General features: G+C 40.8%; 1 protein-coding gene across 2 annotated transcripts in view; it reads left to right on the top strand.

Moving 5' to 3' along the window:
• The first annotated feature begins 21,886 nt into the window (after window positions 1–21,886).
• LOC131246065 (protease Do-like 10, mitochondrial) overlaps window positions 21,887–25,925 on the top strand; it is a 100,253-nt gene continuing 96,214 nt past the window's right edge. For both annotated transcript variants that reach the window (XM_058245924.1, XM_058245925.1), the window contains exon 1: window positions 21,887–22,372. In XM_058245924.1, coding sequence (XP_058101907.1) covers window positions 21,979–22,372 — 394 coding nt within the window. In that variant the 5' untranslated portion in view covers window positions 21,887–21,978. The remainder of the gene's footprint in view (window positions 22,373–25,925) is intronic.

A 25,925-nucleotide genomic window follows, 5' to 3' on the forward strand; every position in this document is an offset into this window, starting at 1 on the left:
GCTAAACCTCTTAGCTAGGGCTAAGAAATGAAGCTCGTAGCATGATAAAATATTTTTATTGCTTTGATTCATGTTTATATTGAACTCCATAGATTCTAATTTGATATTTAAGGAATACTTTCAGTTTTTAATGGTTTATTATAACTCAAATTATAATAGATCTACAATAGCTTTGAGTATCTTCTTTTCCTAATTTGAGATTGTGAAATTGTAAGTACTGTTGTTCACCATCATCCCTTGGGCATGATAGGGTGATGGAATCCTTCCTAATCTTCACAATTCTCGTACTTTGAGATTATAAGATTGGTAAATCCTGTTGTTTACCATTATCTCCTAGGCATGGTTTGGTGATGGAATCCCTGCCAATTATCATAGTTCTCCTTCATTGAGAATTACGTCAATGGAAGTTCAGATTTAGTTTTATTGATATATTTTTCAATTGGATAGGATAGGACTCCAATTCTAATTTTGTTACTTGAATCAAGCAAGAGGGCTCCCTAATCACTACAAGTGGATCATTGGCACCCTATTTCCCACCTTTAAATTCTTAGTTTTAATTACTCTATTCACAATTACTCTCTCAAATACCTCAGAATTAGTTTCACATTTTCTTCTATTCTACTTCTAGTTAATTTCAAAAACGTACAAGTTTCAGTCCCTGTGGATTCGACCTTAGTCTTACCGAGATTATTACTACATCATGACCCTACACTTGGGGTTGTGAACACCACCTTACAATAATCTTCCTATTGAGAGTGCTAAGGTAATGGGAAAGTGGGTTGGTTGAATCTCCTACAACCAATGGTGTAGTTGGTTCCAAATGAGGATTTACCTAAATGGGCATTTTAGAGGATAATAGAAAATGAATTTACCTATAGGATTGGCATCCAACCTCTAGAGAATGTAAGAGAATATGTACATATTCAAATAGAGATTGGAATACTCACTAGAGTGATGATTCACAAGGAAAATAACATGAATATATTTGGATTAGAACCTAGAAGTAGTGGAAAGGAGTTGTAAGTATAGATGCTCTGAAACTATGAAAAACCCATCTCTCTTTCCAAGGTCTGAAGGCCTATTTTATTAGAAAATGGCTCCAACATATCTATAATAGCTAGTTGTTCAGTCGCACCTAAGAAGGTTCAGTTCAATCGAAAATATCCATGCAAAGTCCAGTTAGTTGTTGGACAGAAATTGGCTTCAATCAAACCGAATTGATCGGATTAAGTTGAGCCGAAGGTTCAACCAGGTTGGACTGAAAATGATATATTTTTCTGATTGCTTGCTTATGTTTCAGTCATTTTCGATCGGACTGAAAATGGTTCAGGTTGAGCGAAAAATCCCTTGAATCCCTCTAAACCCTAGTTGAACTTGTTAAAATTAATTCTTAAGGCTTGGGATGATAAAGCAAGATTTTCCTATTGATGTGTATCATCTAAAAGTAGGTTGTTTTATAACTAAAGGAGTCTTAGGCTAGGTTCACAAAGGCACCTCAATTTACCCGTGTTTTCAAGCCTTGATATTGCAAGTCTTCAATTCTTTAGTTGTTTTCATCTTCCAATAGGATCAACTGACTCAAGACACTGACACATTTTAATGACAAACCAAGGCACTTACAAACAAACCAATGCACTTACAGTAATCACGACAGCCAAGTGAATCTACTAAACATGAATTTCATATTGGATAATCACGAGACACAACTGACTCTAATGACTCTACTAGGCCATATTTGTTTGAACAAGAAATAGAAACTAAATTCCATCTTATAAAAGGTGCAAAAATAGTATCTATTAGATCCAAAATATGTTCAAATGATAACTTAATCTATAGATTTTAATAACTTCCACGTCCACCCTTGTTTCATTTCTCATAGACTGACCTTTCAGCATCAGTTGGTATATAGTTCTACGGCATGTCTCGAATAAAATTACATATGTGAATAGTCAAACCAGAATCTATCTACCAGAAGTTTGGAGACACATTAGCTAAATTATATTCAGAACTTATCAAAACAAGATTTTTACCATTCTTAACAAGTCATCCTTTAAAATTTGTGCATTTCTTCTTTTGGTGGCTGACTTCTTGCAAAACAAGTAGCCATCATTTTTACCTAACTTTTTTCTTAAATTGTCATTCAGATTATGGTTGATTGTCGCTCAAAACATCTAAATGATGTTTATTGTATTACACTTTCTTTTCTTATTCCTATTATGTCTTTGTTCATAGGTTACTACAAACGTACATATTATGTCTTTCCTAACCGTTTAAGTCTTTCTTCTTACCATGAGATCAATTATTTCAATGCCCACTACTCCATTTAAGTATTGTAGTTTATTTAGAAATGACCAAGTTAGAGAGAAAAAGAATCTAGAATTAAGAAAATTACAAGTTCATCATCTATCTTCAGGCCCAATGCATGAATTTTGAAATGGAGGGCTTTTACCTATTGAATTTACAACAGCATACTATTTTCTACAATCATATGCAGCCACCCAATCAATTGGTTGGGATAATCCAGTCAAGAGTTGTCTATGGGCTGGGTGCAAGGCCATGACAAGGGCCAGTCTTGAGCTTCATTTCAGGCACGTTGGGCTGGAGCAAGGCCTAACTAGAGGGCATGTTATATGAGCAGGGTTGATCAGAGCCTAGGCTTGAAGCTTTTCTACTTAATCAAGGCCACCATGTTGGTGTATGTTATGGGAAAATATGAGCCGACACTAATTGGGCAAGCACAGCTCGGCTAGTCGAGCGACCACATCAGGGAACAGGATGGCCGAGCAAGACAAGCCGACCAGTAATCTGGGACGAGCTATATCGCTCTGTCCAAGATCTTTTGTAAGGCTTTCACCTCAACCTAGAACCCAGAGGAAGTCATAGCACACCTCGTCCACTAACCTCGAGTAGGATCTCATCGACAGCATGGTTAAACTGTCAACGGAAGGACTCGAATTATAAGGTCGGCTCGGACAGAAATGCACCCTGCACTCAAGACTTAACTCCAATAACTCACACATGGAGCAATACCTGGCGCACGATCTCAGGGTAACTGCCAACTTCAGCGCATGTGTCGTTCACGCTAAATGGCGTGAGTCGCGCTGAGAATGACGGACACGGTCGTTCAATCCAAAAGGTATAAATAGGTGAATCATTGGCATAGACAGGTGCACAATATCTCACACCCTAAGCCCCAGCTACACTACTTAGACCTAGAAGCCTAGCCTGACTTTGGCATTTGAGGGTCCCCTGCTCTAGCCAAGGTCTTCTTTGTCCTTCTCCTATGCAGGCTTACATGTCTCGGCGCGAGTGTTCGGAGCTCGGCGAGGGTAAATCAGATTTTTACATCAACATTTTGGCACCTTCTATGGGAAATGATAAAAAATCGCTCTTACTTCCCTAAAGAAAGATGGCAAGAGGAAAGAAGAAAATGCATACGCCGATTGTTGCTATTAGTCATGAGCCACCCAGGGCGTGGAACTCGACTTCTGGGTTGCAGATAGAATCCGCACCCACGGAGCCTACTCAGCGATCCAGGAATCGAGGAGGTAAATATCAAGCATTGCAACACCAAATGCAAATGCTCATCAATGAGGTCAGCCAAATGAGGCAGCAGATGAACAGGCAACATCCACCTCTAGACCAGGAGGTAAATGTTCCGACAATTCCAGAGCGTCAGGCCCCTGCAGTGTCTCAAGATGCCTCACGAGGAGCGTCTGCTCGGGCTCTGATGCAGCTACGAGAGCCATCGAATCGAGCCCCGACGCATGTCTCGGAGACATCAGCGTTGGCCTCGACCGACCTTCGCCACGAATTAGAACGGAGAAGATGAGAAAGAACTCTCGAGCTTGACCAAGTTCAGGAAGTGGTGGTTAAGAACAAAGATCCCTAGGAAACTCAGCTCGAAGAACTATGAGGCCAGATTGACACGATGCGTCGGACATCAAACTCAAGCTCCGACCACCGTGGATTCAATGATGGAGGAAACTGAACCCCCGTTCAGTAGTGAGATAATGAACGCAGTGATGCCTCCGAGGTTCCGTATGCCTCCCATCACCCCTTACTCAGGCTCCAGGGATCCTATCGAGCACATGGAGTCCTATCGTCATGGATGGAGCTCTAGTCTGCCTCAGGACCAATCATGTGCTAAGTATTCTCGATAACGCTTACTGGAACTGCGTGAGGCTGGTACTGACAGCTGAAACCGAGGTCTATTAGCTCATTTGCCGAGCTTAGTAAGGCGTTCCTCACATAGTTCATTGTAGGGAGGCAGCGTGGGAAACCCTCCACACACCTACTTACCATCAAATAGAAAGATGGGGAAGCTCTGAAGGATTATATTCTCCGATTTAATGAAGCAATGCAAGTCGACGACTACTCAGACAAGATGGCTCTAGCAGCGATAATCTCCGGGCTTAAGGAAGGAAAGTTCCTATTTTCGATAGGGAAAAACCCTCCAACTATGCTGGGAGACTTTATGAATCAAGCACAAAAGTAGTCGAATGCCGAGGACTTCTTCAGCTCTCAAAAAGGAACTCATCACGGAGGAAACTCCTCCGAAGACAAGAAGTGCAAGGATGCCCCATTCTAACTTAACACGAGCAAGAAAAGGTCAGATGAGGATCGATCCCGCGATCAAAGGCCAAGTAGAAAACCCGAAAGCCGATTCAGCTCGTATACTCCTCTCAACACATCTCCAGAGTAGATCCCATTGGATAACCAAGACAAAAAGCTGCTACATTGGCCGAGTTGTATGAGGACGGAAGTGGGTCAACGAGACAAATGCAGATATTGTCGCTTTCATCGCGACCATGGGCATAACACCAGTGATTGCGTCGACTTGAAGGAGGAGATCGAGACCCTCATCTGCAAGGGTCACTTGTGTGAGTACATAAAAGAAGAAAGATAGGCTCGGAAGGATGAGCAACCAGGCAAAGCTACGGACAATGGTACTGAGATCCGAATGATATACGGAGGTCCGTTCGAAGGCGGTGATTCAAACCAAGCATGAAAAGCTCATGCTCAGAGCACCGACCTCAGCACTACATCCACTTGGCAAATAGGCCGAGAAACGAACTCCAAGTGAGCCCGTGCAGTCTTACGTTTATAAAGGATGATGCATGCGGAATCAGCATCCACATGACGATGCCTTGGTAGTCACAATGACGATAGCTAATCATAAGGTGTACTGCATCCTGGTCGATATTAGGAGCTCAGCTGACATATTGTACTCTGAGGCTTTCAACAAGATGGGCATTGACAGGTCACTCCTCCGACCTGTTCGGACCCCACTACATAACTTCGCAGGCGATAAAGTCATCTCGAAAGGGGCGATCTCTCTCCCGGTCACAGCAGGGGAAGGACAGAACTAAGTCACCCTGTTTGTGGACTTTCTGGTGGTAAACACACCGTCAACATATAACGTCATCCTCGGACGACCATCCCTTAATGCCATGAGAGTGGTGGTATCCATGTACCACTTGATGATGAAGTTTCCTGTGACTGGAGGGATCGGTTACCTCCGAGGAGATCAGAGAGAAGCTAAACGTTGTTACACCATATCGGATAGAAAGGGCTCGACAAAACAAGCCCTCACAGTCAACATGCTCAACCCCAAAGAGGTCTTTCAGATAAGAATTCCTCTACGGAGGACCTCTTGACCGTCCCGCTCAATGGCGTCGACCCGGCTAAAACGGTCCATCTCGGATCATCATTAACCGCTAATCAGCAAAAATAGATGTTGGAGTTCCTACGACACATCGGGACTTTTCGCTTGGTCTCATCATGACATGTCAGGTATCGCTCCTAAGGTAATGGTCCACAGGCTAAACGTGGACCCGGAACATAAGCCAGTCAAGCAGAAGAGGAGCCTTCGAGCCTGAGAGGTACGCCGCAATCGCCGACGAGGTAACTAAGCTCCTCGACGCAAGTTTCATTGAGGAGGTTCATTATCCGAACTGGATCGCAAATGTTATGCTTGTAAAAAAGGTCAACGAAAAATAGAGTCTACGTGGACTACTCAGATCTGAACAAAGCTTGTCCTAAGGATAGCTTTTCCCTCCCCAAGATCAACTAACTGGTCAATAGCACTGCCAGGCACGAGCTCCTCACTTTCATGGACGCTGAAAGTATGAGCTATAGATGTCCTAGAGGGGGGTGAATAGGACAATGTCAAATAATTCGATGCAATGCGGAATAATGAATTAATTAAATACAATATTGCAAAGTATTGAATCATTGATACCAAATATTTCATAGGACAACCTTACACCTAAAAGATTTAGGTAGGACAACCTTATTTTATGACGTCTTTGAAATCAAAGTATCAAACTAATTGCAAGAGTAAGAAAAGCACAATAGCACAAATAATCAAATTCAATCACCACAATACACAAAAGAGTTATAGTGGTTCGGTGCCTCAATGTAACCTACTCCACTCCCAAAAGTACTACCTTCACAATTTTGGCTTTCACTATTTCAAAGTTTTCCAGGGTCACCTTAACAACCTTATCTAGTTATTGCAATTTTCACGGCTATCACAATCAAACCCACTTTGTGATTTTATGGGGTCACCACAAACAAACCCGCTTTGTGATTTTACGAGGTCACCATAAATAAACTCGCTAAGATTTTTAGGTTATCTCAAAAAAACCCAAACTAAAATAATTAAAAATAAACAGTATTTACCTTCGATTTGGCGAGTCGAAGTCGTATTTGTAGCTTGAGTGAAGCAATCTTCTTATTGGGATATTGATGAAGCTGATGTATAGGTTCAACCTAAAAAGATGCAAAGGGATTTAATAGATTTTCAATGAAATGAATGAAACCCTATTGCTGCAGATTCGATTCTCCTTCTTTTCAAAGTAGAGTATGGATTACTCTTATCAAAATAATTTAATCTAACTTTGAAAAGGAGAATAGAATAAGCTAATAATAAAATATGAATTACAACACAAATATCTTAAAGGATCTTTCTCTACAACACAATAAATGAATATGAACTTTTGTGATTTAGAATGTAAGAGAAAGCCTCTATTTATAACCAAGGATCTGTGCAGTTCAACCGGCCCAAGATTCAGCTCTGCTGGCCAAACTCTAAAGATAACATTCCAATCAGAATTTAGAAATCACGGGATAAAATCTTTCAAATCTTCGGCTGGTTTAAGCCTAGGTTCGGCTGGCGGAACACCCAGTTCGACTAACCTAAGCTTAAGTTCGGCTGGCCTAACTAGCCTGGATTCTGAAATCGTTCCATTGTTGGAAACTTGACCGAACTTCCTTGGGCTGGCCGAACCCTACCTTGGGCTGGTCGAACCTACCGCAAAAGAAGATCTTAGGAGATCTTAATTTTGTCGAAATTTTGCATGGTTGGTCCAAGTAGTTAGGCTGGCCGAACCGGACGTCGAGCTGGCCTAACTAGAGTGTATTTACCATAAAATGTGATTCAAAATATGCATGAGTGAATACACTTAACCTATGGTCCAACTAGGTTTATACCACCTGTAGGTTGACTCGTACGAAGTGTGCTGAACTTCGAATAATGAATGATCTTTGAGGTGTTGAATCTTCTTTCCAGGTACTTGATCGAGTTGATAACTTCTCTTCAGTCGAGCTTGCAATCGTAATTGGACTATGAAATTTTAACAAACTAATATGTGCTTTAAGTATAAGCACTTACAGACACATACTCTAGTTACAATCAGATTGCAATGCATCCTCCAGACAAATAGAAGACGACTTTTGTCATAAATAAGGGGCTCTACAGTTATCAGGTGATGCCCTTTGGCCTAAAGAATGCAAGAGCTACATATCAGAGGTTAGTAAACAAGATGTTCGCCCAGCAGATCGGCCGAACCATGGAGGTCTATGTCGATGACATGCTTGTAAAGAGTACTAGGGCAGCTGATTGCGTATCAAACCTCGGGGAAACCTTTTCTATCCTACGGGAGTATAGGATGAGGTTAAACCTGACCAAGTGCGCGTTTGGTGTGGGGTCTGGCAAATTCATCAGCTTTCAAGTGAGCCAGAGAGGCATCGAGGAAAACCCAGACAATATCAGAGCCCTCCTTGATATGAGCTCGCCTCGGACAACAAAGTAAAGTACGGGGCGCTGCTGGCTGGACTCAAATTAGCAGTTACCTTGGGAGCACGAGTTCTTGATGTTTCGTGTGATTCCCAACTCGTCGTAAACCAAGTGTCATCGGAGTATGATGCCAAGGAGACCAGAATGATAGCTTACTTGGGTGAGGTGCGAAAGCTCATGGGTAAATTCCAAGAATGCGTTATCAGTCAAATACCGAGAGCTGAGAATTCCTGAGCTGACACCCTCGCAAGATTGGCTTCAGCAGCTGAAGGGAGTATCCCAAGGATCATCCCAGTGGAATACCTCGATAAGCCGAGCATCGATCGCACTGACCAGGGGTCTGTCCAGCCTATAGTCAGGTACCTAACGGATGGCGAGGTTTCAAAGGATAAACTGGAAGCTCGGCGCCTAAGGCTCAGAGCGGTACGATATACAATCATAGGAGATACTCTGTACAATAAAGGATATTCTCAACCGTATCTGAGATGTCTACGGCCCGATGAAGCAAAATATGTGATCTGTGAAATACATGAAGAAATTTGCGGAAACCACTCCGGAAGCTGAGCACTGGCACAGAAGATTGTTCGTCAAAGGTACTTTTTGCTGACAATCCAAGAAGACTCCAGAGACTTCATCCGAAGATGCGATAATGTCAGAGGTTCGCCGCGGTCCCGAGATAGCCATCCGAAGAGCTGACCCTCATAAGCGTACCATGGTCGTTCGCTCAATGGGGGATTGACATCATTTGACCCTTGCCCCAGGATAAGGGACAAACCAAATATGCAATCATAGCGGTGGATTATTTCACCAAATGGGCTGAGGCCAAGCCTGTTGCAAAAATCACCGAGCATAAAAGAATTTCGTGTGGAAAAACATCATCTGTCGGTTCGACATCCCACATACCATTGTGTCAAATAACGAGAAGCAGTTCGACAACGACAAATTCAGGGGTATGTGTCAAAGGCTCGGCATTATCAACGCCTACTCATCTCCTTGGCACCCTCAACCCCATGGTCAGGTGGAGGCTATGAGCAAAATTAACAAGAATCACCTCAAAACTAAGTTGGAAAAAGCCAAAGGTAATTGGGCCGAGGAGCTCCTGTTCATTCTTTAGGCATACAGAACTACGGCTCGATCAACTATAAGAAAGACCCCCTTCTCCCTCTCTTAAGGTGCGGAGGCCGTCGTCCCCGTTGAAATAGGACTTCCCAATGCTTGGGTATGGACCTATCAAGATGAGCAAAATGCCGAGCAGATTACGATAGGCCTCGACTTGCTCAAAGAACTAAGGGACATCGCAAGACTGTGGACCACAGCTCGACATCAGCCGGTCGTCAGTTTCTACAATTCCAGAGTTAAAACGAGACATTTTTGATGAGGAGACTTCGTCCTTCGTCATATATTCCAGAACACTATGGAACCTGAAGTAGGGTCCCTAGGGTCCCTGGGCCCTAACCGGGAGGGACCCTATCGAGTAGTTGGCTCGGCAAAACCTGAGTCCTATTGCCTCGAGGATATGGAAGGACGACCATTGTCGCATCCTTGGAATGTCAAACATTTGAAGATATACTATTCCTAGGGGACAATGTAAGGGTTGGAACTGCTTGCTTTAATGGCTTTCACAATAAAAGATGCGATTTTCTATGAAAAGTTATTCTACATAGTCTACATGGGACTTCCTTTACCAGGAGGAAACCCCGATGATGGGTCGACCACTTAAAAAGTGATCGCTCCGTTAATCGAGTAAGCTATGAGGGATTATTTCTCATGTGCAGAGATGGAATCCTTCGATGAGCTAACTCTTAAAGAAGAGGCCGGCTCGTCATTCGACAACTCACGCAAGCATAATCCACGCAATCAACAATCACCACGTCAACATAAAAATCTACAAGTACGATATTCAAAATAGCACCGAGGTGCAATAATATTCAGTTACAAAAAAAAAAAAGATAAAAAGAAACAGAGCTATTAACGGAAGTTAATGCGCAGATGTCTTCTTGCCTCCTAAAGTCCACGCGGCAGCTCCCTGTGCACTCCATCGATTCAAATTATTAACCGTTGCCACGTGTTTGCCCATACAGGTTCGAAGTCGAAAAGCTGCCTCCGTGGTACGGCTCCTCAGTAACAGAGAATCGTGATTACGATTATCAACCTCAATTCTGCTAAGTTCCAATCGTGGAGGGCACGAAGTGTCATCTCCCTATAAATTTACTCCCTAAGTTCAAGCTCGAACTCAAAGAGTAGGGGGCTTCTGTTATGGGAAAATATGAGCCAACACTAATTGGGCAAGCACAGCTCAGCCAGTCGAGCAACCACATCAGGGAACAGGGATGGCCGAGCAAGACAAGCTGACTAGTAATCTGGGACGAGCTATATCACTCTGTCCAAGTTCTTTTGTAAGGCTTTCACCTCATCCAGGAACCCAAAGGAAGTCATAACACACCTTGTCCACCGACCTCGAGTAGGATCTTATCGACGGCATGGTTAAATTGTTGACGGAAGGACTCAAATTATAAGGCTGGCTTGGACGAAAATGCGCCCTACAATTGCACTCAAGACTTAACTCCAGTAATGCACACACAGAGCAGTATCTGGCGCACGATCTCAGGTAACTGCCAACTTCAGTGCATGTGTCGTTCAAGCTAAATGGCATGAGTCGTGCCGAGAATGACGGACACGGTCGTTCAATCCAAAAGGTATAAATAGGTGACTCATTAGCATAGACAGGTACGCAATATCTCACACCCTAAGCCTTAGCTACACTACTTAGACCCAGATTCCTCGCTAGACTTTGGCATCGGAGGGTCTCCTGCTCTAGTTAGGGTCTTCTTTGTCCTTCTCCTGTGCAGGCTTACAGGGCTCGGCGCAAGTGTTCGGAGCTCGGTGAGGGTGAACCAAATTTTTGCATCAACAGTGTACATTCAGGGATATCACTTGCATACATTGGGCCTGAATTTTAGGCCAGTAAGTTTGGCCTTAATTTGGGCCCAAAAGTGAATGCTATGATCTTAGGTTTACCTTAGCCTTACGTTAGCATTGACAATTGATGGCCCAGTTTTTTGGGGCCACTACATCTTGATGATGGGGCCCAAAGGATTTTATCGCATTGAAATCCCATGGACTGACATGATAGCCCTTATGCAATTGCATGTCAGAGTTTTTTTTTTTTTCACTCTTCTTTTCACTAGTTTATAATTGGCACTTGCAACATAGTGGAAGATAAATGAAGTGACATGCAGGTGGGCCTGGCGACGAGCCAGCTTGGGTCTGTTTGGGCATGGGTTGGTTCAGCCCAAAATTTGAATTGGTAGGCACAGGACCCCATTTCCAGCCCTATTTGCAAGTGAGAAGGAAGAAGAGCGAAATACGGCAGAGCTTTCTTCCCACTATACAATCGGGTCCATTCATCTAATGGGCCTTAGCATGAATGGCTTATACTTAAAAAATCAAACTTATGATATAATTATAGCCATCAAATTTTCTAATTTACCCCAAAGAATATTTAGCCGTTAACTATTTCAGTCATCTACTACCGCTTGATGTCCACCAAACGGACGGATGGATGTATGGTTGTTATCTATTTTTAACCATGCCTATGAGCCTCGGAGCAAGAGCTTGATGGAAAAATGTCCAAGCCCAGTCATGACCATGTCTAGAGTGTGGAAAGGAGATCCCGCCCACATTCATAACATGTTTACTAAATGGGCCACGAGAAAAACCTGTGCCCGGCCTAGTTTACTAAATGGGCCAAGAATTCAAAGTAAAGCTCAACCCATGAATTAAACTAATCAAGAATTCAAGCAATGAACTGATCAAAAAAATTTATTAGGCCTCATCCCCACTTATATTGACGCTTGTATGAAATGGGCCTAGTATATCTTTTATCAAACCCTCACGAGAATGAATGGATATGGAATATACAAAAGGTCGATCTGATCCAAAAATCAGGCAGGCTAAAACATTTCAACTTAGAGGTTTTAGGTGTAATTTTACTTTCTCCTATTGGTATGACCCATTTGAGTACATTACCACAACGTTATTTTGTATTCACTGTAAAATAAGGTGTATGACCTGATGGACGGAGTGGATTTTACATATACGACATGGTGGCCTCAAAAGCTTGGACGTTCGTGTGTGACACGACCTCATGCAGTGTACTTCGCAAAAGAGACGGACTCATTCTGCGGTGACTCCTTCAGTACTCACTTCGGTGCTGTAAAACCTCTGTGGGTCCCTAAAAAATATATGTATTTTATCCACGCCGTCCATCCATTTTTCCGGATCATTTTAGGACATGAGATTAAAAAAGAGGTAGATCTAGATCTTAAGAGGACCACACAATAGGAAACGGTGGTGATTGCACACACACCATTAAAAACTTCTTTGAGCCACGAAAGTTTTGGATCAAGCTGATATTTGTATTTATTCCTTCATCCTGATCTGTGTGACTTTGTCAACGGGTTGGATGGAAAATAAACAGTACAATGGGCCCTAAGAAGCTTTTAATGGCCGGTGTTCAGTCACCACTGCTTCCTATGATGTGGTACACCTGAGATTTGGATCTACCTTGTTTTTGGTATTAGACTCTAAAATGAAATGTAAAAGTGAATGGACGGCATGGATAAAACATATGCATCATGCTGGGTACGACGCAATCCGCGTCCACTGTCACTTGATACATACATGGCATAAAATTAATTCAAAGTAAACCGTCCAGATTGTTGCCCAAACTTAGATGGATGGAAATCTAAATTTTACACTAACTTATTTCTTAACTATCCAATGGGTGGACATATGAAATCAGTGGATTAAGATTGCTCAATCAATCTAATTTTCAGTTGATCGTGTATCAACAACCACCCCATGATTCCAATGGCTTAGCACGAGTTAATGTTTTCCACGTGCAAGGCTTTATCCACATGATTCACTTTTTAATGAGCAGATGATAACCGAAAAGTAGAGCCGTACATGAACTGAGTAAACTCGGTTAACTCATTTGACTCGACTCATCTTGAAACTAAGTTCGAGTCAAATTAAAATTTTAAGCCTAAAGAAAATTTGGCTCAAGTTTGAGTTTGACTCAATTTGACTTAGAACTTCACTCAGTTTGAATAAATTCAACTCGGATCGGATTCACTTTGTTGATGTAAAAAAACTTGGATCGAATTAACTTTGTTGATGTAAAATTTTGGTTAATCCTTTTTGGACCTTCGAGTACCTGCATATGAAGAAAACAAAAGAGACCTTAGTTGCAGCAGGATACCTTCTGATGCCCAAGTCAAACAGGAAATCTAGGTTTAGTGAAGCGTATGATTTTTGTGTGTAGAGTTATGTGTACCTTTTACCATTAGAGATGATTATATTTTTAATTGAAAAGGAGAGCAGTGGTGTAGAGGGTAGTCTCCCTACTTAGTAGGTGCGTGTTGTAGAGGGAATCGTATCCTGAGGATATCACAAATATCTTTCAAGATTTTCGATTGAAATCATAAACAGATCGTGTTGCAGTTATCTCTCGAGATCATGGGCTAAGGTCTCAGGTAGGTCTCTTCAATAAAATCTGAATAGTTGGAGCTGGTTGAAACATGTAGTATGAGGCCAAGGTTGAGAGTCCAAGGAAACTCACATAGTCATCCTGAGGAATAATCTTCCGACCTAAATTCTCCAGTGAGCCGTGGTTGAGTTTTCCCTTGGCATTAAACAAATAATCGACTTGCTAACTTATCCTTGGGAGTCGTGTCCGAGCACCGAGATCAAGCTCATTTCCTTAGTAAAATATAGATGAAATCGGGAATGATTATCATCTTCATTTTATCGTATGGGGCAAGGTTTCCCTGAGTTTAGTGGCTTGAAGTCTTGCCTCATGCAAAGTCGTACTTCGAGAGCCCTTACCAAGAGATGTTCTTAGCAACAGCTCGAAAATGGATGAGACTATGGAAGGGCTTGACATCCGATGAAAGTGGAGATACTTCATCTTCTGATACCTGAGTTCAATAAGTAGGTCATTTCGCCAATAATGGATTATTGCTTTCTGGCTGTCCATAAGCTCCTTGGTCACATCTAACACTGGCTAATGTGATAATGGGCACATATGTCCGAGCTGACTCATTCTCTTTGACCAATCCATTCTTACCTATAACACACTTAATATATATTTTTTATAAATATTTAAATATTTATATTATATATATAGGGAAAAGGTTCCGTGCGCTCGGACTTACCATAGCATTCCATAAGTTCGAGCGCTGTTAAATTGCTGGCAGACGGATGGAGGCGGTTGCATCCAACGGGTAATGTTTTAACGTCACTTGAAAGAGGGAAACCGGTGAAACCGGTTTCATTATGGCCGAGCGTGCCGTGCAGCCATCTCTCTCTCTTCCTGGATTTGGTCCGGCATCTGCATCCCTGTGCAGCCCTTCTCTCTCCCTCAATTCCTACCACCAACCACACCCCTGTTCAGCCGCCTTCACCTCTCTCTCTCTCTCTCTCTCTCTCTCTCTCTCTCTCTCTCTCTCTCTCTCTCTCTCTCTCTCTCTCTCTCTCCCTACCACCATGTAGTCAAGTAAGGCAAGGCCTCTATTTTTTGGTATGGTTTCTATTTTACATCATGAGCAAATGCATCCGGATAACACATCATCGTCATGAGTTTTTTATTTTATTTATCATTATTATTATTATTTTTTTATCTGTCTTTGCTTTTGTTTTTGTTGTTCTTTTAAAAACAAAAACAAATACAAATGGGTTTGCAGGTGGGGCATTGTATTTGAACGCAGATGAAACAAATGGGTTTCCGGATATTGGATTGAGGTTGTTTTTTAGAGGTTGGAAAATCAAATGTGGGCCCTATCTTCATGTCTGGTCAGGTTATCTGATTGAAGTGCTTTTTGAGAGGGATAGGCAACTCAGGTTATTTTGTGAAATTCATTGATTTATAACATCTTAAGAAGTGTTCCATGTTATATCACCCAGGCAAAATCTACGGTTACATTTTAAGGCCTGTTTTGGGCGCCACTTGAAAATTAGTCAACCTCATTTTGTTAATCAAAATCATGTATTAGAGATCATGATTCATGATTGTTGGTTATTAAGATTTTTAAATATAATCTATGGAGGACAACTAAAATTTTCACCAAGTTAGTACATGCGGGACCCACAGTTGGTTTATCCAAGCCATCAATCTGTGGATGGAAAATGTCAAAAAAATCCAGAGTTGGAAGATCCTAGCCATTTAACTTTTACCCTTTTCTCCATTGTGTATGGATTGTTGGGTCCTTTTTTTTTTCTTTTTTTTTCCTTAACTGTGTATTTGTACGCGGATGATGGAAAGGTTAGAGTGGACCAACTGAGGACATGTTTTGCGCATGTCCCTCTGTGATAGGAGCCATCATATGAATGGCTTGGTTGAACCATGGCCCCACATGTACAAACTCAGGGCACGACAGGAATTTAATGCTTATGATGTCCTTTAGAGATTATTTTTCTTTTCTTTTTATTTTCGGGTTAGCTTGTTAGTCCACACCCTACTGTCAGCACACACTTTGCTGTTAGCCACCCTCACTAGGGAATCGATGCCAAGACCTCAATGTTGAAATGAGGGTATATTAACTTAGTCTACCACTTGAGCTATGGATAAGGAACAAGATTATATTTCCTCTTCTCAGGGATTGAAAATCTCAATAACCAACAATCTAATATCTAACACATAATTATGATTAATTGAAATTAGATTTTAATTTTAGGCATGGATGCAGTCACATACATCACAGTGGGTCCCACAGTCAGGGGTCCCACCCACCTCGGCAGATCCAGGGATCCACTGAAGCCCTGCCCATGACACACACCCCATCTAGCTCAAAGCATAATTCTAAAAGTGGCACAAGCTTGTATGTGAGACCCCTTTCTTATGAAAGAGTTAAAATTCTCTTAACCAATGTAGGATAAAAACAATATTTTTATAAAAGCACTCGTTTGTTTTGAAATCTCTATAAATAAAACACAGTAGATATCAACGTAGAGTACTGCCATCCTACCTTTAAGATGTCATTCAAACATTATTAGCTGCCTGGAAAGACCTTTTTCCAATAAAAAGACAGTGAAGCATGAATGGCTAGGTGTGACAAATTCAATCATGTGGATCCTATTTCCCAAACTAGTGTTAATAAAACACATTCTTCATAGGGATGTCCACAAACAAAGCAGAAGCATGAATGATGGTCTTGTTGCCAAGGTTTATTAACTTGAGATTCTCTTTCGGTGACAGAAGAATGGTGGTGGTTCGTTGAAATGTTGATTCGGAATATGGGATGGCAACCAATGTTGATTAACCGGGGCAATATGTAGAGACTTTGTTATTTATTATTATTATTATTAATTTTCCTTGTTTTACAAGATCATTGTAATTAGCTACTTCTTGAATGTGTCCTTGATACATTGAATTGTATGACAATAAATGTAAATTTTAATTCCTTAATCATGTATTTCTTATTGTGGATGTTGCATTTGTGGGTTGGATGTAGCACCCAAATTTGGCAAACTAAAATAACCTTCTACTACACTTGTGCATATGATTCAAAACCACAAGGTGAATCTTGCAAAATGTAATTCTCAGCCCATTTAGTAAACAGGTCATGCTTTTGCTAATCTAACCTGACTCATGCCACTAATAGTCATAATTGGAAGTGGGCCCGAGCTTCGTCTAGGAATCAGGTTAAAAGCTTTCATACTTGGGCTAGTCCAGGCCTACTACTTAATTGGAACTAAACTGATTACCTGAATCACTGGCAGGTAAAATGGCTCAGAGCCCAGATAAAGCCTTATGGAGTTTTCATAATTTTAGTAATGCTTCTTGATGTGCTTGTGGGGTGAACTGCTGGATGGGCGAGAAATAGCGGTGAAAAGGCTTTCGAGGAATTCGGGACAAGGAATGGATGAGTTGAAGAATAGGATTGTACTGATTGCCAAACTTCAACGCAGGAATCTGGTTAGGCTCTTGGGTTGTTGCTTGGAAGGAGAAGAGAAGCTGCTAGTGTATGAGTACGTTCCTAACAGGAGCCTTGACACATTTCTGTTTGGTGAGTGCAATTACACTAATATGATTCAGTAGGAGGTTGCGTTTGGATGTTCAACTAAATGAAATTGCAATGAGGTTGGATCCAATGCAAATGTTTTATAGGAAAAGCTTAACATACAAATCGATGTGTGGGGCCCATCATGATCTTTTGGTGACATCCAATTCGTCCATCAAGTGCGTTCGCTAGTGTTCTCCTTCATAAAAAAAAAAATCTGGCTGATCCAGCGTTTTGCTGACCCACACCACAACATCGAGTTGGGATGGCGACATGTGATTTGTGTTTTTGTCTACAAATTATAGCAAAAGCCAAAATGCGGGCTCATGGAGAAACTGTGCTAAGTGCAGTGAATCTTGAAATTTCTGCACAACTTCAACTTGTCCCGTTTTGGGATATGATTCCGGATCACATGGATCCCATTTTGGCCAAAGTAAAATATCATTTTTCTAGAAATATGTATAGTTTAGAAATTTAAAGTCGTGGCCCCCAACATATCATGTACGTGGGGCCCACCACGGACGCCCAAAGGTGCCCCAAAAATATGAAATCAAAAATACAAATTTTGAAACAGTGTATTAACTCACTGCCAGAAAAAGGGGCAAAGCCTATGTATAAACCATAACTAGAGAGATCATGCTACAATTATCGTCTTTAGCAACGGATTAAATCCGTAGCTATATTTGGATTACTCAAAGATACATATAGGTAAGACTTCTAGATAAATAGCTACGGTTTATAGCCATAGCTTTATCCTATATTTTTTTAAAATGTTGAAATTATACTAATTGTATTTCTTAGCATCGTAGTACATGCCCCAACATAAATTATAATAATGTCTCTCATATACATTATCGTCATTCATGCTCGGCATTGCAAAATGGATGGCATCTCCTAATTGTGCACACAATAGGATCAGAGACAAGGGGGCAAAAAGCTTGTTACGAGAAAACAACAGAGCAATGTTACCTGTTGCTTTGTGATGTAACCCTTGCTTTCGTCATCACCAGTAAAGGCTGCTTCATTATATGGGCTGATTCGAGCAAGAACTGTGGGGTAATCAATTGGAAACAATCTCAAAATTTCATCAATGGGTCATGCTGTGAGCTTGACTCTCAATTTGGCAAGAACTACTAGAAAAATAGGAGACCTGACCTGTACACAAAGTACCAGGTTTCCTTGAATGTGAACTGCGCACTCAAATTGGACATCAGCACAGTGACCTGGAGCAATCATTTGGTGGGGTCTCGGTTGGGAATTCCTGCTGATGCATCCAATCAGTGTAATGGTTGGTTTTTGAGGAATGTTGGCAAAATGGTCTACAATAGTGTAAATAATCCATCATCTTGGTGGCTAGGATCTCCCAATCCATGCAATTTGCAGAAAGTGATCTATCAAAGAAATCCAACCAACAAAATGGCTAAATGATTGGGTGTTTTGCCATGTCCAATAGAAGTGCAGCTCATCATGTAGGCAATTTCGTCAAGGTTTCCTCTTTGTGTGATACGCCTGTTGTCACAGGAACAGCTGACGAAAGCACACAAGTAATGCTGATCACAAATGATTTGATACTGTTTTCACAATAAAAGATTCTTGCCTGCAGTTCATGTCAAGCTTCTTTGAAAACTTTACAAATGGATGTAGTGATTTGTGTGAAGCAATTTTTTATTTTTTTTCAAATTCTAAGAAGTTTCAAAAAATAAAAAAGACCAAAAAGTGGATTTTGTAGAACTCATTTGAGGAACCTCTACAAGAAATGACATTTATCGAATGGCACAAAATCAAGTAGATTACTTGTCTAAATGTGATGGATCCAAGTTTTCAACATCAATGAAAGCAAAGACCTGTTTCTGCATTCTCCACTTCTCTTCTTTCCCATAATCATCAATCCGATTGTATATAGTCAACCTGTAACCAGTAACTTACAGATAATGAGTTCGAACTGGATATGTAAAACCCTGAAAACAGAACAGAAAGCCTCAGTTGAACATCACATTCCACAGGACCATCACCAGGTTCATACTGACAAAACTTTTTTTTTTTTTTTTGGAAAGATCTCAAGTCATACTGACAAAACTCTAGATCCAAGAAGTAAAATCTAGAATAGCATAAAGACTTCTGATATGCAGATAACTGTTGAAAGCATTAATTACTTCTACAACAAATAAGGGAGAATCCTATATTAAGATTCCTGACCAATGAACTGTTGCTGCCTTGGTATGTGTTGGTCCTAGTCATTAGTAACTCCATTTGAATTATAGTTGCACAAGGCATGAAGTGAAGTGGCAACAGATTTGGTGCGGGAGCAGGGAAGTGTCTGTTTTAAAATGTTAGCAAGTATAAACAGCTACGAAGCTGGAGTAGTAGCACAATTTCAAAGCATGATTCAAAGCAAGAATGGACCTTGTTGGAAGGATCACAACTAAGGTTTGGATATTGCATTTTGGATAGTCTTGAAAACCCAACTAATACTCCAAATTCTAATGATTGACTTTCCTTATAATGTTGATGTTAATGTTATCATATATAAATCGCACCAGTAGATACTAGAATCACTCTCCTAGGCTAAAGCCAATCAATATTCAAAATATTCACATCATCCATAGTATCATATGTATGGCCTGTAGCCCATATATAGGCTTCAATCCATAGTAACCAAAATAAGCTACTTGAGGCATAAGTAGCTTATGTAAATTAACTTGCAATCCAAACACCCCCTTGTTGTCTATTGCCGATCTACCTTGCCAGATTAAAGTAGTCTGATTGGATTGAATAACACAATTAATACAGATTTGCTGCTGGATTAGAGTAGTCTCATTGGATTGAGTAGCACAATTAGCAAAGATTTGCTGCTGGATTAGAGTAGTCTGATTGGATTGAGTAGCACAATTAGCACGGATCACAGACTAAGAACAATTCCCCTAGGGGTTTTTATTATAGGAAGGATACAAGCTTAGGATTTTGGAGGAAAATGATGCGAGGAAAACAGCACGAGGACAGAAGAATTGAGTGTCCCACCCTATCATGGATGGGACCTACCCCACTGCTGCACAGTTAATACAGAAGTATAATTAATACAAGCTTAGGATTGAATAACACAATTAATGAAGAAGCTAGATTCCATCACCTTTTCTAACCTAATATGGAAAGATATGACTGCCAAAAAAATAAAAAACACACAAAAATAAAAAATCCATTTTTATATCAATAACTATTATGTTTCAATTAAAAACAAAACAATAACAACAATAGTAACAGAACTTAACATCATTCCAATAGGAATTACTAAGATGTTGTTGAAACTCTAGATTCCATCAAAATTTTCAACCTGCCATTAAGACACTAAACACAATTCAACTATTTGAGAACATAAATATCCATTTTAAATTTGATTACGTTGCTCAAATGCTACTTGCACAATGTTACCAATCCAACACTGAAAATCATACTCTTCACAAAAAAAAAAAAACCTGACCCGGATCCGCATCCAAATCCAGACCCATATCTGTACCCTGAGCCAGATCCTAAACCCTTACCATAGCCTGACCTATAACTGCTTCCTGATCCTGAACCATGTCCTAATCCCGAGCCAGAACCGTTGAATACAGATCCAGATCTGGACCCATGATATGGTTGCTTCCTTGAAGGAGGGATTGAAGAAGGGAGAAAGAGGGCTGCACGGGCAGGGTTGCATTGAGAGAGAGAGAGAGAGAGGCTGCACAGGGCGTCTGGTGGCAGGGATTAAGGGAGACGGCTGCTTGTAGAAGTTTGAGGAGAGAAAGAGGGCTGGTCAGTTAGGGAAAAAGACCTTTTTAAACAGCCGTGTACACGCTCGGCCACAATGAAATCGATATCACCGGTTTCCCTCTTTTAAGTGACGTTAAAACATCAGCCGTTGGATGCAAACCGCCTCCATCCGACGACCAATAATTTGACAGCGCTCGACCTTACAGAATGCCATGGTAAGGTCGAGTGTATGGAACCCTTTCCCATATATAATTAATTAATTAATTCTAAAACCTAAACTTAAACTTAGCTCGTCAGCTAGAACTCAAAATTGGTTTGAAAAATCGAGCTCTGATCTTAAGCCTAGCTCGAGATGGTCCAAGCTGGTAGGCAAGTCGAAGAGAGCTGGCCCAGCAGGCTTAAAGACCGAGATCAGCTGAGTTCGAGCTTGGGTAGTATGCTTGCCAAGCCGAGCCAGGCGAAGCTTGAATCGGTTCAGCTCGTGCAGCGCTATACCGAAAACTAGAAGTAGTGTAGGCTACACCGTAGGAAACAATTGATATGGAACGGCTACCATTGTTTTGCATTTGTGAGGGTCCACAGCGCTGTGCATATTTAATCTAGTCCATTCATCTAACATTCCCCACGAAGCTGATAGCCTCCCAAGAAACCAAGCTATTTCAAAATTAAGATGTGCCATAACACCTGAACTTAGAGGTTTAGAGATAATTATCCATGGAGTGGCCTAATTAACTGTTGGATGGGCCTGATTTTTGGGATCAAAGATTAAAATGGAGTATTATACATGATGGACGGGGTGGATTTCATGCATGTATAGTCTTTTTACTCGTAAAAGCCTCGTATATGTCACGCAGTGGTTTTCCATTGCAATGCGCGGGGATTTATTGTAGCAATGAGAAAGCCCGCCATACAGAAAACCTAAACCCTCCCCTTCCAACAGCGAAGGGTCGAAGGGAAACTCGCTCTCTCAGTACCTTCAGAGAGAAGTCGAAGGGAAACTCGCTCTCTCAGTACCTTCAGAGAGAACTCTCTCTCTCTCTCTCTCTCTCTCTCTCTCTCTCAGCAAAGAGAGATAAAAGAGAAGCCATGATCTCGTTGTCTTCGATCCGAACATTTCGAAAGCTCTCTTCTTTCCGCATTCTTCTTCTCTCTCATTCACCTCTCCCTGTTTCTCCCAACCCAATCCTGTTCCCTTCTCCTTCTCTTCTCTCACCTTCTCATCCCTCTGTTTCTCTCTTCTCCACCACTGCTGCTCTCTTCGACAACAGCACCACCACCACTAGTAAATGCTCCCCCATTTCAGTAGCAGCAGCAGCGGCAGCTGATGAAGAATCCTCTGACCCCAATCACCGCTACACCGATGCTTACGCCGCTGTTGATCTCGCCCTCGACTCTGTCGTGAAGATTTTCACAGTCTCGAGCAGCCCCAACTACTTCCTCCCATGGCAGAACAAATCCCAGCGCGAGACCATGGGATCCGGTGAGAACCCCCCCTTTCTCTTTGGAAACTCTTTTTGGAGCAATACCCATTCATTTGATTTCTCGTTTATGGGAATTAAATGTGCAGAGGCCTTAGCGACCAATCTCATTCTTGTCAATTTCTCGGGAGATTTTCAGATGTGTATGTTTCTCTCACGATAGATGAAGAAACTGTTTATCAGAAATTGATAAATGAATTTAAAAGTTGAAAATGTGGATAAAAATGAACTTATTTAAAATTTTAGATATTACTTCATAAAATTGTGATAATTTCCCAGGAAATTAAAAACTGCTGAGAATCTCAGTTGTTTTCATGTGCTCAATTGCATATTATGGCCCACATGGCATATGCAATGGTTGCATATGCCATGTGGACCATATGCAATCATATATGGCAATATGCTGCATATGCGTGGCATAATGGCATATGCAATCACATATGTTTTCTATGCCTTCCAACAACTAAAAATCTGACCGTTGGACACAATTTTATTTTTTATTTTTATTTTTATTTTTGAAAATTTGGTGCATTTCTCTATAAGAAGGCACTTCCCTCCTCTCCATTTGCAATATTGGTTTCCTATTTCTCTCTAATACTCTCCGTTGTTGAAGTTAACCGACTCTTATCTCACACCCCTATGATGTAATTCCGAGCCACAACAAACCTGGATCAACCCTAGATATTAGAAATTCGGATCAAAAATACCATTAATCCGTACACTTTGCGAAAGGGCATTCAATGAAGATAGAACAATCACGATAACTAGAATAACCAAAACAATTAATCAAGCAAACACAAAACACACCGATTTTGCGTGGAAAACCCTCGCAGGAAAAACAATGGCAAAGCGTCAGAGATCTCCACTATAATCAAAAGCCTTAGAGTTTACACCACTCACCTCTCCGATTACAGAATCACCCAATCTCCTCTTGCGATGCACACCTTGGAAAACCCTAACCCCTTGAGCAAATCCCTTTCCAAGCCCTTACAAGTGTAGAAAACCTCTCGCCTTGCAAAACCCTTGTCCTTAGAGAGAAAACACTCATATTTCCAAGCTCTAATTGCAATTAAGCTTAAATACCTTGATTTCCGTAAAACTGCGTAACTAAATCAGAGTATGTCGGTTGGACCAATGGCATTGTCAATCGGACTGACAAAACATGCTCTCCTCTTGAGAAAACTTGCACTCTATGGGTCAGACCGATAGTCTGTCGGTCCAACTGACTGACCTCTACATCGACTCACAAACGGGTAGAATCCAAGGCATCCCGCACAACATCCCTCTCTCACTCTGAAGGCCTAATCACTCTCTCTGTCTCTCAGTGTTTTGACCAAGGTGTTCCGTCTCCGTTACGATACGCCCGTAAAGGCCGATATGTATAGGTAACGGTCATGACCGTTATGCGATACCGGGGTGAAAAGGGGCAATTAGTTTTTTGAGACCCTATCAACCGTTACGGTGGTCGTAAAGGCCGTTACAGAGCATAACGACTGTTACAGGGCATAACGACCATTACTCCAATAACGGTAAAAAAACGATTACTTTAAAAAATATATATATATATATATATTTAAATTCAAATTTCTCCTCTTTTTCACTTTTCTCATTCTAAAACTCTCCTATTTCATTTTACAACAGATTTCAACCACTCTTACTGTAGCTTTTAAGATTAAAACTGTAAATTGAAGTGATTTGAGCGAATAGAATCTCCAAGGGCCTTTTTTTTTTCAAAAAATTAAAAAAGCAGTATTTATGCCTTTTTCTGATTTCTAGTTCTAATGCTTGACTGTGATGTGTAAATATTAGAGACATAATCATGTTAAACAATTCACTAGACGGCCCGATACAACACTCTCACCAAAGAGTGGACCATTACACTACCATAAACATGTTCAAAATAAAAAAAAAAATGATTACATATTTGAAATATTTACATTATTCTTGATTTTCTAGATATTTTTTCAGAATTTTTCGGGCAAAAGAAAATTTTCAACCGTTACAAGGGTCATAACGGTCGTTACGCCCCCATATCGGCCGTTATGGCCAATACCCGTATCGGTAATGGTGGTGACCGTTACGGCCACTGTTAAGCCAAGATTCAAGGCTTCAATAATCATTTTAATATCCTCTTCTCTCACTCTCACTCTCTAATCTATATATCTCATTCTCTGCTCTTTCTTTACTCTCTTTCTCTCATCTTTGTCTATCTTCTTTCACCTTCTCTCTCATAGTCTCATTCTCATTCTCTAATCTATGTCTTTTCTTTTACTTTCTTTCTCATATCTATCTTCTTTCACTTTCTTTCTTGCAAAGTCTCATTCTCATTCTCCAATCTATACCATTTCTTTTACTTTCTTTCTTTTATTAGCATTCTAAGTTTCCAAGTTCTAACATTCTCCTTCTCCTCCTCCTCCTCCTCCTCCTCCTTCTTTGTGTATTGTACACTTGTATTATTGTTATTTATTTCTTTAATCAAGACATTCAACACTTGGCTTGAAGAGATCAAGATTCAAGAATTGAAGACCCAACTCTCAAGAGAGGTTCATCACTAGAGTTCAAGACTTTGAGGAATCAAGAGTCTTCTCTAATCAAGATTTAAGCCTCATATTCAACTCTGAACTCTCAAGACTCAAGACTAAAGACTGGAGACCTAATTTTTTTCCCATATTCTATTTTCTCACCACAATCCTCTCTCTCTCTCTCTCTCACCACAATCCTCCCTCTCTCTCTTACAACTTCTGTAATTGTAACTCCGTTATATTGACTCTCCCCCCCTCTCTCTTTGTTGAAGTTTTTTATTAATATAATAATAGTCTAATGGGCTAATAGTAGATTAATAGTACAAAAGTATTATACTTAACTACCAGCTATAGCCTATTGTTATTTCTCAAATTCTTATTCGTTTGTCTAATTGTCTTACTCATACACTACTTAGTAGTTAGTAGTACTTACTAGTTACTTCTACTATCTAATTCTCTAAATCTTTACTTTGTTAACTACTTGACTCAATTCATCAAATCTCATCATCATGTCTTCTTCCCAATCTTCTTATTTTAAACCCAAGTCAAATGACCCAAGTTTGGAAGTATGGGCACTATCGTAGTGCTGCCGAAAAGTCTTTAATAGCATGTGATTTATGCGGGTTTGTAAGTTCCGGTAGTATTAATCAGCACAAGCAACACCTTGTGCACACCAATGTTCGAAGTATCGGTATCGGCGCTACCGGTGTTACCGGTATCGCTAAGTTGGAGATACAGATAATATCAAGGATACTTTGAAATGTACACATCGAGATCAAATGCAAGAGCATGTCCCAATGTTACTCCAGATACCCGTAAGGAAATTATAGAGTGTATGGACAAACATGCTTGAAAAAGACATGACACCACAGTTATTTAAGAAGAGTTTATGGAAAGAGAAGTGTATGAGGATATAAATGTTTTTTTATTTCGATGCTTCTACACCATCTATGTTCATGGGGCAATTTAGATCGGTACCCAAAAGAGCTCGTGGGCTTGGGCCTATGGATAGGTGGTGTAGATCATATCCTGA

This window comes from Magnolia sinica, chromosome 5, assembly GCF_029962835.1.
Source record: "Magnolia sinica isolate HGM2019 chromosome 5, MsV1, whole genome shotgun sequence".
Taxonomy (NCBI): Eukaryota; Viridiplantae; Streptophyta; class Magnoliopsida; order Magnoliales; family Magnoliaceae; genus Magnolia; species Magnolia sinica.